This window comes from Haliotis asinina, chromosome 15, assembly GCF_037392515.1.
Source record: "Haliotis asinina isolate JCU_RB_2024 chromosome 15, JCU_Hal_asi_v2, whole genome shotgun sequence".
Classification (NCBI taxonomy): domain Eukaryota; kingdom Metazoa; phylum Mollusca; class Gastropoda; order Lepetellida; family Haliotidae; genus Haliotis; species Haliotis asinina.
In genome coordinates this window covers 7,430,105-7,442,199 of record NC_090294.1, presented here as the reverse complement: position 1 = coordinate 7,442,199, position 12,095 = coordinate 7,430,105, and the positions used below count along the sequence as shown (strand labels likewise).

Here is a 12,095-nt window from a genome sequence, read left to right as displayed (position 1 = left end):
GAAGAAAATTAGTAGTTTGACCATAAATTAGTTGACAAATTACTTAAAATCATGATGGATTCTGAGAAAGATAGTATGGCACTAGTCAAGTGCAAAGTTTTAATTTCACATACTGATTTTGTATAATTGAATGGAAGGAACAGTCAGGTGGTTAACTCAGTAATATTTGGCCGATACTCAGTAAATGGATCAAATGGATGAAATCAGCTTCAGATTTCTGATAGACAATTTTGCTAAAATTACATTTGTAACTTGCAATGATTCCAGTTCACACATGTCAAACTTGATGAATGGCAAGTAAGTGAACTCACATTTAATCAACAAAAATATACGTTTTTGTCTATATGTCAAAATTTTCTTATTTTGTAGAATTTCTGGTGCAGTTGTATTGGCGTAGTTTGAGGCTAAAACTTGTAGTGTCTACGATAAAATCATAAAGGTTTGCATCTCTTATGAGAATCCCCCTTAAAACTGGGATGTATTAACAACAGCCATAAACAGATTGGTTACGTCCTTACCTGAGTCAGATCTTCCCTCCACACTTTGACTGTGTGGTCGGCGGACGCTGTGAAAATACATCCTGCCACAGCCATGATGCTGGTGATGGCCTCTGCATGAATCTAGAACAAACATCCCATAACAAATTATTATTTCCATGTCAATGGGTTTCACACATTTAGACAGCAACAACCATAGCAACAGTCACTGACATGGGCCTGACACACCAATGCTGCTCAACTTACATCCTTGAATTTATAAAATACTCAAAAACCTTTCAATGAATTTTTTTTTCTGGACTTCCAATATGTCCTGTACATTGTACTAAAATTAGACTTAACCTGAACCCAAATGATTATTTGTCCAGTACAATCTAGAACCGACTGAAAATAAATAACCAAGCCCCCTGTAAAATCCCAAACAGTTAGATTATACGTAGAGAAGATCTTGTATTTCAATATTCCCTCGCCACTGAGAGAGGACTTACTTGACTGTGGACCATCAAACTCTCTCCTATCTCGCCCCACATTAGTCTTTTATCAGTTATCCTCGGACAGATATCCCCCAAAACATTTTACATTTGAAAAGAAAGCAATGATTTTATTTTTCAATACCTTCACTGTTTTCCAGGTGTCGGGTGCTTGGTTTCTGTTAGCCACAGTTATCTGACCCTTGGAGTCAACGCAGTACACAATTGTCCCCCATTGCATGACATCTAACACCCATGTCTTGGTACGTTTGTGAGGAGGGATATGTTTGTCCAGCTCGGAGCTGTCCACAAACATCATCATTTTGGTCACTGCTGGACTACTGTACTTGACCTGTGAACAAAGAAAAGATATCAGTTTCCATGGTGATGAAAAAACCTACCAAACAAAAGAGCATCTTCTGTTAGTGATGCATTCATATTTTGCTTTAATTCAGAATTGTAGAGAGGATTGAGTTTAGTTATAGACTACTTTTAGCAATATTCCAGCAATATCACGGCGGGGGACACCAGAAATGCGCTTCACACATTGTACCCATGTGGGGAATTGAGCCCAGGTCTTCTGCATGACGAGTGAATGCTTTAACCACTACACTACCCTCTACCCCAAGATACAGGTCAAATATGGCTACATCTTTTACTTAAAGAGAGGTTAAAACACTCAACACAAAACCTGCCATAGGAACAAAGTTAATTTACCCGTATGTCTGTGAGCATTTATGTGTGCTTATGCTTACATTGTCCAAATTAATGTTGGACTACATTGCAAGCCCAACAAAATACCTTGCTGCAGTTTAGCATGAATGGCCAATCAAACAGTCTTGTCCTAGTCTCTCAACGCCCAAAATGAGTCAGGGCAACAATAAATACCACAGAACCAGTTACCTTCTGTTCCCTGGGAACGCCCTCTATCCACTATACAATGGTGGCAGTACTGGCCAGGAAAATGTGGAGAAAGTTCCGAGAAACACATAATGAAAGAGAAATACTGACCTGATAATATAGGGAGGCCCATTTGTACATGATACGGGAAACAAGTATACTCTGGGATTATATAATCACTGAAATTTTCAGCGATCATGCCTAATGCCCATTTCACTCTGTAATTTTCAGTAATTATACACAATCACTGAACGAGAGAAAATTACTGAAAGTATATTTTTGAGTATGCAAATGAGATTACAGATCAGTGTCTTAGAATGAATGAGAAGCAAACAGAAGCAAGAGTTGTAACAACACATGACAATACTTCATTGGTTGTCCATTCAAACCTCCTACCTTGTTCCAAGTCCACAAAGTGACCAAAATGACTTGTAATGCCTTTTCTTTTACATGGAGTTCACAAAGTTCTGGAACAAATATCCTCTAAAGTATTCTGAAGCTGAGAACTCACTTGCAGTACTGGTCCAACATCCATGATAACGACCTTGCTGTCTGTGCCGGCTGTGAGAAGCTCCTGGTCGGAGAAGGTCAGTCTGGTTGACCAACTGTTGTAGAAGCCACCTGTGGCTGGGTTCCTGGAAGTAAATTGTAAAGAAATTGTAAGATCTTGTCACTTTGTCAAGGAGTCTGCAGCATGGGAGACTAAGCATTGTCTTGGAGCAAAACCTAACAACAGCATGGATCTGGTGTTGCATCTAATCAACAGTGAATAACAATTCTTTTACAAATAATAGTGATGGATTTTTCTCTGTGAAGAGAGAATTTCATTACTAGATTTTGGGATATATGTTTGTTCCATTTACAACCAGAAAATTCTCGACAAGAAAATGTTACTGCACCTAATTGTATTAACAGGTGTGCCATAGTCTGTGTTCCACACGTTGATGGTGCCATTCCATTCTGCAGAGAAAAATGTAAGCCCAGACTTGGATGGGTACTTGTCATTCCATGCCAGGGATGTCACAGGAGTCATGACGCTGAACACTTTTCCTTTCCTGAAAGTGACAGATGGAACTCTCATATTAAACGAAAAGTTTTGACTTCTTTGAGAGACATTTAGAAGTTGGAGGAGTAAGGAATGATGACAATATATGGATGAAGGACTTCTTTACTGCTACAAGAACAACGTTTCGGTGTAGGATTTAACACTTGCTTGATAATGGCGTTAGAACCTACACCGAAATGTCGCTCTCATAGAAATAAAGAAGTTGTTCATCCATATATTGTCATCGTTCGTTAAGAGTTAGTTTTGACTCATGAGTTGGAGAAAACATGCAGTAATTGGAATGGTGGGTTCAACACTTGCTTGATAATGGTGTTAGAACCTACACCGAAACCTCTCATAGAAATAAAGAAGTTGTTCATCCATATATTGTCATCACATAAATTTGAAATTTGCTTATGTAAAACTCTTTCATTTCAACCACCACCCAAAACAAAACAAAAAATGTATTATTTGCCTATTTACAAACTAAACTTGTCTGAGTAAACACATAGTCAGTGAAGTAGGATGAAAACTGATTTGATTTTAACTAAAACAGACATTAATTTTTGACTCCTATGTGAGTTGAAGTTGAAGTCATTCGTTTCCATTCTCGCATATCCTTCTGTTTAGTCTGATCATTATAAACATGGCTTACTTGACTAGGAAGGTATCTCTTCTTTTAATGATGTCCCATACGATGATAGTGGTGTCATCAGAACCTGTGGCAAACTTGCCACCCTGTCGGTTCACGAAACAGGCAGCATTCACTGATTTTTCATGGGCCTGAAAAAAAGATAATATACTACACATCTGACAAAACATTTGTGCCTATTCTTTCAAAACCTATAAGAAAGAAATGGAAAATTGTATGACAGATGACAACATTATGTGATACTGGAGAATTAATGAATTAATGAATTATCTGATTGGATAAATAACGTGAATAAACAAGTTTTGAAATCATGAAGTTTCCTTGTTCATTCCCTGTGCAAAATAACATATCTGATTTTAATCAATCTAATCTTTATGCTTGACATATAGGTACAGATATAAGATCCATACTTTTGAGATATCAGGATTGAGAGAGTGAGTTTAGTTTTACATTGCACTCAGCAATATTCCAGCTATGTGGCAGCGGTCTGCTAAAACTTGAGTCTGGACCAGACAATCCAGTGAACAACAGCATGAGCATTGATCTATGCAATTGGGATACGAGGCCCTTCAATACATCATGTCATTCCTGGGTGATATCATGTTTCTCAAAGCTGCAGGAGATCATGAAAAACAATTTTTTTTTAGTTTATGTAAGGCTTACTAATTTAAGTTCACTAAAACATAAAACCAAACAAATTTATATCCAAAATTAAGTGTATACAATCAGGTCCCAGGAATATACTAAGGGGAGATAACTCATCAGGACGTGTTACCTGGAAGCTATAGGTACATGCTCTCTCGTTGGTGACCGGGTCCATGGTCCATATCTTCACGATACCATCCCTAGGTTAGAAAATAAGGTTACACAAACACATATCACAGCATCTGTATGAAATCTTCAATAAATACAACTGTCCTTCAGATCTCAGAAATAATTTGTAGGACAACATGTTTACAGTGAATAAAGACCTATGAATTCACATACATACCACTAGCGTATCCCACATTTGTTTTGATTAGACAGACTTTAAAACAATTTAAACATAAAAGTATATACATGTATTCCCTTGCAATGCTGCTCAAGCTGCCTTCCAATGTACTTGTAAACATCAAATGATGCATTAAGATGACAAACCTTGTCATGTGGGAATACTATTTTCTGTTTCGTTTTTCAACATCAGGCTAGACAGGCCAATTTTATTTCTTATTTTATGGATCGTGATGATAGTGTTTTTTCAAGAAAAAGAAAGAAATGATAAAAGTTATTTTTCCCTGATAAGAAAATAATTTACTTATGTTTTTACTGGCTAAATATGTAAAATTACCCAAAAAATATTTTTTCATTGATTTGTGCCCCAACCATACTTCATAAATTGCCCAAAGTAAAGTACTTTTAGTATTAAAAAGGAATATTACTTTGACTGCAGATATTTCATAAAAACATTCCCATGCCTTCAGGTTTTCTGAGGACAAACATCTGTAAAACAAGAAATAAAATCGTTATGGCATTTACAATCTTTCATCACATACCGGCTTCCTGTGAGAACAGCAGCACTATCTGGAGAGGCGACACAGAAGGTGATGTCAGCATTATGGCGACCAATGACACGTTCTTCACTGAGCTGTGGGGTCCAAAGTCTCACTGATTTGTCTAATGAGCAGCTGCAGACATTGCCATACTGGTCTGTTGCTACTGACAACACACGGTCAGAGTGCCCTGTCAGAGATGCCAACTCATTTGCCTGGAAGGAGCAATTTTAGGGATATATTTTTAATGAAACTTAGTTTTTACTTAAAAAAACCCTGATGTCCCCCCTCCTATGTTCATGATTTCTAATTATTCACTTCAGTATGTAAACACAATGGAGAGAGCACCCCTATCTTATTTGTGCAACATGTGTTCTATTGAACTGAAAAAATACACTGGGAAATATAAATAGGAGAGTAAGATTCCATGTCTGATTTTCAAATATATCCAGATCAAATATCAAACATATCCACATCAAAGATCAAACATATCCAAATTTTTTAGAAATGACATGGATACAAAATACCTTAAATCAGATAACTTTCTGGGGTATGGGTGTACTTACACCTCATATTGCAATAGGAGGTGTACGCAGAATTTTGAAGGAGTACGACATAATAACACAATGTTTCGGAGTGTATGCTTGCTCCTTCATCAGGTGATGAATGAGCAGGCATAGACTACAAAACATTGTGTTCACTTTCAAGCTGACATCCAGAAATCTTTCTTTCTTTCAAGAAGGCTATTCTTGTGCATTCCTGTTCTGAATGTCCTTCAAAGAAACAATATGAGGCCAAGTCTTTAATAATTTCTCTTTCCATAATAACCTGACTAGCCATAATTTGACAATACTGATGGGCCAATTCACATATTGAGGAATTTGAGGTAAACTGTGGCTTCTTTAAATGGAAGTCTACAACACTGCTGTGCCTACCTGGAGTGGTTTCCACAGTCTCAGAAGACCATCATCAGAACATGTGGCCACGATGACATCCTGCATCTTGATGTCCAATCTTCCAGACTTCTTGTCTGGGGAATCAATCTCTGGAGCTGACCAGTCCATTGTCTCGTCCACATTGGCTGAAAGATGCAAGGAGAAGTCACAAACATATCACCAATAAGGGTCGTGTAAAGTATGATAATGTGACACTGTAGCCATTTAGAGTGGTCATGTTTATATGTTGTCACAAAAGAATTGATTCACCTTAACTGTATGTACATATCATATAAGCAACCATGATATAGTGTGTTTATTTAGTCTGACAAGGAGAATGGCAAGGGTTTTTTTCTTGAGCCTTAACATTACTTTTAACCAGATGACAAAAATTATCATTTTGTTTTTTATTGCACTTTGGGAATATTTTAATGACATTACAGCATTAGGTTGCATACTGAGTTGTGAGGCAGTCAGTGGCTTGAACATAAGCACACAGTTGGTGTAAAATACTTACCATCTTCCAAAGATGACCCTTGTTTGACCTTGACCACGATGTCACAGCTGTTGACCCTCTGTGTGTGTCCAAGCAGGGTGGTGATCTCTGTTCCCTTCTGTGACCACACCTTTACATGGCCATCACTGGACGCTGACACAATACATCCATACTGAAACATGAAACATCCACTCTTAAACACATGACATATCCCCACTGGACATGATACACCTGTACTTAAATGATTCATATACAAATGCTTAATATTTTTTCTAAGAAGATGAGTCTTTTACCTGGTATGCCACCGAATTGACTGCAGACATGTGCCCAGTCATTTTCTTCTTCTCTGTTCCGGTCTTTATATCCCACACCTTCAGGTTGAAATCATTGGAGCCTGTTACCTAGGGAACAAGGAAGTCATCACAAAGTTGGATATGATGAAAGTGTTAAATAATTGCTAAGAATTAATACAACACTAACTTTCTCTTTACATAAATATCTTATCAGTTTTGTAATGTTTTTCTTAAAAGCATAAATAATCAACATGATTATTTCTGGATAAATTAACAGATTTGACATTCTGAAAATACTGACATGCAATATGTGTAAGTTGGTATAAATAAGAGGTTGCAACTGGCAGTTTCAGGTTGCTCCAGTGCAAGTTCTAAATGCTTAAGTCTAGTTTTGTAAGTTGAGACTGTCATACCAGGAAGTCACCGATGTTGGACCACCTGCAGGAGTTGATCCAGTCATTGTGGCAAGCATGAAGAGTCCGCTCTGCCGTGGCATCAGTGTCCACCAAAGCTTGGAACATGTCCCATATCATCACAGACTGAAGAAAGAAAATCATATTGTCAGGTCAGTATGGCATGGGCAAAGATCTTACATTTGAGCTCAAAACATTTCCTTTCTGTCTTAAGTTCAAGGCTCTCCTCAAGGATCATCTCTTGCGTCAAGCCTACAATAACAAACTTTCTTAAGTGCATTTCTCGTCATTGTGCATGGACACTAACACGTTTATTGACTACTATGATTTGAAAGGCAAGACTTTTATGGATGTCCACTATTGTGATGGACACAACATTTTGGAGCAAGTCCTTACTCCTTCATCAGGTTCTAAGTGCTGTTCAGAGACTCCATCATCATTCTGTTAGTGAAAAAACGTAAGCAGGATGAACGCATATTGCATTCTTCAGAAAGAATATTTAGTTCATATCAAATTTGTTCACAAACTTTCATCCAAAGTTATGTGATCCAAGTTTGGCTATGGCCCTTAGCTAACTCTCTTAGCCCTTTGTTTAGTAACTGCCAGTTTGCTTAGTTCTGGAATGCATCTGTTCCCCTCGTTCTGCTTGGTTGTCCAGTGGTAAGGGCAAATATTTACAAAGGCCAAAATACCTCTGACAGAATTTGAATTAATTCAAAGGATTCTATTTCAGTGAAGAAATGCTTTCTGGGAGGTAAAATACTTATCTCAGCCACCTGGTATCTCCAGTTTTGGAGGATAAAATAAATAAGGTCCCCTTGAGTACTGATGCGTTACTACTTACTGCATCTCGACTGGCAGTAGCCAGTTTAGTCTGGTTTGAGTTGAAGGAGCAGCTGGTCACTGGGGCAGTGTGACCCTTCAGAGTAGCCATTGGGGATGGTCTGAAAATACATCGTCAATACACCATTACCTAATCTAGTTACAGTACATACATTTCTTTGAGTGGTTCATTCCTGACAAGCTGGATTTGATTTTTGGATGATGACTTGTTAAAACAGAAGGCATGCTAGGGTGTGGTAATAAAACCATTCACCTTCTTCAAGGAAATACTGAGTGCAGTTCTCCAATTAGTGTTAAACCATTTTTAATGTCCTCACAAAGAGCAAGACAAGACAAGACTATTTAGTCACTCTCTCCACAGCTAAAATCTAAAACATGATCTTTGAAAAACAAAACAAGTCATCGCCAAACTTTCTGCAGAACTGCTGTCTTCTTTTACAGGACCTCCACTGCTGGCAACCCTTAGATGAATCCCCACTCCAAATATCAGGCACTAAATCTGAGACAAGACATTCACAAGCTTTCACATGTTTCCACAATCACCTTTAATAAATTTCATCCAATTATGTTCTGAATTAACTTGGTCAAGGCATGTATACAGAAAATGAACCAGTTTACCTGAGAATTTTCTTACACTCCTTGGGAGATGGAAAGATGAGGCAGGTGAAGTCCTCTCCGCAGGTTGCCACGTACTTGGCAGTGACCGTTACACACAGGACTGGCATGGTGTGTCCCTCTAGAGAAGCAGCTTTAGTGGCAGTGGTTCCATCTAACATCTGAACATAGATATATACAAGTTTCGTCAAACATTTGCACATTGACATTAACACTATATACCAGTTTTACGCCGCACTCAGCAATATTCCAGCTATATGGCGGCAGTCTGTTAAAAAAGTCTGGACCAGACAATCCAGGGATCAACAATATAGGCATTGATCTACGGAATTGGGAACCGATGACATGCATCAACCAAGTCAGCGAGCCTGACCACCCGATCCCATTAGTCACCTCTTACGACAAGCATAGTCGCCTTTCATCCATCGAGTAGTATAGGACATGGGAGTTCAAATATAGGATGCCCTGATGGTGGAATTGTGTCCAGTTAAGTGGGGGTTTAAAAACTGTCTCTTTTGCTCTGAACCATCACTGGATGTACCCTATATTTAGGGTGCTTAAATAGACACAATGACACCATCAGGGGACCCTGTATTGGAACCCTCATTCCCTATACTACTCATTGTCCTATCCAGCATCTGCTGACAATATTACTACTAAATACAAGACAATCAACTCTTAAGATACTGACTTATATGTCTGATGTATGTTATAGGTTATTATTACAGTATTGGAAACCAATTGAGAGTGACTGGGTGACAAATACACACAAAACTCCAAGGGTATGATTCAGACTTTCTTCCGAAATCGGCATAGGTATTGGTTGCTCATATCTTGCATTACAAAAGACGGCATGACTCAACCACAACTGCTACTCACCAGCACCATGTTGTCGTCAGCACCTGTGAAGATGTAGCGTCCGTCCCGACTGTAGGCTAGAGCTCTCACAGCTGCAGTGTGATGCTTCACTTCAGCTAGCTGCATGCCTACAGTGTAATGTGGGTCAAGTTTTCAATCTATGAATCTCTCACACCACTGTCTTTTCACATCAAACATATCAACAAAAGTTCCCATGTTTCTAGCTCTGAAGCCTAGCATTAACACAATCGATAGGGTGCTAATAAACATGAAAAATCATTCTCTGAAATGTAGTCTGTAAACCGTTATAAGCAGTGTCTTAAGTGCAAAAAGTACATTTAAAAAGCTTCAGAGATAAGTAATGTCATGGAAACCCATTACATCACAACTGTACGCAAAGCAAAAAGACGCAACAGAATTACAGCAACATCTCATTCACTTTCATCTGTGATAACATCAAAAAGCACCACCATCCATTTCACTTCATATTTGGTAACATCGTCTACGATTCAACAACATCCATGCATTATATTTACATAACAATCCATGTCATCCATTCCAATCTGTACATCAGTCATGCCCCTTGTGTATCTGTTTGATTGCTGAATTCCTACCTGTGTTGACATCAAAGACTCGGACATGGCCCTCATGGTATCCCGCGGCAACCAGATCTCCTTGGGGAGAGAGTGCTACTGAAGTGACCGGTCCATTCTTCTCTGACCCGAGGCAGTGTAGGGGAACTCCTAGGTGTCCTGACCACACCTGGAGGTCAGTGAAGGTCAAGAAAGTCACGTAATATGTAACAGCAATACATACACACAGAGAAGTGCCTACTGCAAACAAAATTAGCATTAAAAAACTTACTTCCACTTGCACAAGACAATTAAAAGGAATGGACTACATGTAGTGACAGTTTCTGTTGGCCTAACCAGTTTTACTATGATGCAGTAGGCACCTGAACTGCAGGTAGTGTTAGTGCTAGCTACTGTATACAAAAACTGTAGCTTGTATATAATCTAGTCTGTCCTATTACTTGAAGCTTGCGCATAAGTGTGAGCTTGGTCTTGTCCACATAAGGCTGAAATAAAGCTGACCTGAATTTTAACTCTGAAGTTCCAAGGACCACCATACCACAATGTCAAGGTACAGTACCTATTCTAACATGAACTCCACAAGGAAATATACATACTGAACAATCAAAATCTGAACTGACTTTAAAATCAGTCTACTAAGGATTTAAATACAGGTGAAAACATCGTTTAACTGACCTTAATCTTATGGTCATCACTGACAGTGACCAGTTCTTTCCCTGTAGGGGTGAAGGTCAGTTTGTTGATAGGCAGGGAATGACCACAGATGTTTCCAACCTGAAATCAAGCAAACATAATCAGCATCAATGTCAAAATAATATCAACTTCTTTGATAATGCCACACACACAGTAGGGTTAAACTGACACAAAGAGGCAGAAGTAAGCACAAAATACTGGAATACCTTTACGGTGCACTGAAAATATCACTTTTCTTTCGCACTTAAGAATACAGTGTAAATGTATACTGGCCATTACACTCAAGAATTTAGTTTCACCACATGATATTTATCTATTTATCTCTCTGTCCGTCCGTCCATCCATCCATCTCATTCATTCATTCATTCGTTCATTCATCATGGTCTAAATATATGGTTTGTTATATTTCCATTTTCAAAAAAACTTGTACAAGTGAGTTTTCAAACAATATCTGCTTCAGTGCAATTACATCATAGATCTTGTCCCTCCTGTCACTGGATCTGCACTTACTGTTCACAGGGTAATAGTATATATTCATTTATACAACTTCATGTTATAACAATGTGTGAGCCTGTCCAATTATTCTACATACTTGAGAACCATTTGTAGCAGACCAGATCTTTACATCACCATCCAGCGCTGCTGAGGCAATATGTCTTCCCGACGGGGAGAAGGCCACGTCCCGCACAGATGAACTATGACCTCGAAGGACCTGTAACATTCCACATACATATACAACAGAAAATCCACTTGATCTTAACACACATGATATACTTAAACAAGGGACTGAGGATTGTTAAAATAAATTTAACCATGAATTTCAACAGTGAATTTTCTATTCTAGAAGACTTTGATTGATATTCGATAAATATTTGCTTAAGGAGAATCCTAGTAAAATATTCAATTTTTTTGTTCTTGTTTTTTGTCCACGCAATTGACCGGGCTGCACAAAAACATATGACATAGTTGCACAGTAAGCCACCATCGATTATTAAAGGATAGTCATGTTTTTGGCACCATTTAAGTGAGGCAGTGTTTTGTTTGCTGTTTAACACCATACTCAGCAATGTTCCACATATATGGTATAGGTTTAAGTTCTCATTTTGTGAAATTCTGAGGTATTTAGGAATGAATTTTAACTCTGCATTCAATGACATAATGTTAAGATCATCCTCTTCCTTATTCCTGCTATCAGAAGTCATCTCTGAAAAGCCATAAATTCTCCATGACAGGTTCAAGTGGGAAACATTTAATTGTTTGTTG

The 12,095-nt window shown here is 38.3% G+C and overlaps 1 protein-coding gene across 2 annotated transcripts in view; it reads right to left on the bottom strand.

Moving 5' to 3' along the window:
• The window catches only part of LOC137265562 (telomerase protein component 1-like), a 38,769-nt gene that overhangs the window by 3,055 nt on the left and 23,619 nt on the right, over window positions 1–12,095 (bottom strand). For both annotated transcript variants that reach the window (XM_067800982.1, XM_067800981.1), the window contains exons 39-55: window positions 11,425–11,544; window positions 10,815–10,913; window positions 10,161–10,308; window positions 9,568–9,674; window positions 8,692–8,849; window positions 8,075–8,174; window positions 7,231–7,356; window positions 6,818–6,925; window positions 6,546–6,696; window positions 6,029–6,174; window positions 5,097–5,308; window positions 4,340–4,409; window positions 3,568–3,695; window positions 2,767–2,922; window positions 2,379–2,502; window positions 1,113–1,319; window positions 519–620 (exon numbers count right to left, since the gene is read on the bottom strand). In XM_067800982.1, coding sequence (XP_067657083.1) covers window positions 519–620; window positions 1,113–1,319; window positions 2,379–2,502; window positions 2,767–2,922; window positions 3,568–3,695; window positions 4,340–4,409; window positions 5,097–5,308; window positions 6,029–6,174; window positions 6,546–6,696; window positions 6,818–6,925; window positions 7,231–7,356; window positions 8,075–8,174; window positions 8,692–8,849; window positions 9,568–9,674; window positions 10,161–10,308; window positions 10,815–10,913; window positions 11,425–11,544 — 2,262 coding nt within the window. The remainder of the gene's footprint in view (window positions 1–518; window positions 621–1,112; window positions 1,320–2,378; window positions 2,503–2,766; window positions 2,923–3,567; window positions 3,696–4,339; window positions 4,410–5,096; window positions 5,309–6,028; window positions 6,175–6,545; window positions 6,697–6,817; window positions 6,926–7,230; window positions 7,357–8,074; window positions 8,175–8,691; window positions 8,850–9,567; window positions 9,675–10,160; window positions 10,309–10,814; window positions 10,914–11,424; window positions 11,545–12,095) is intronic.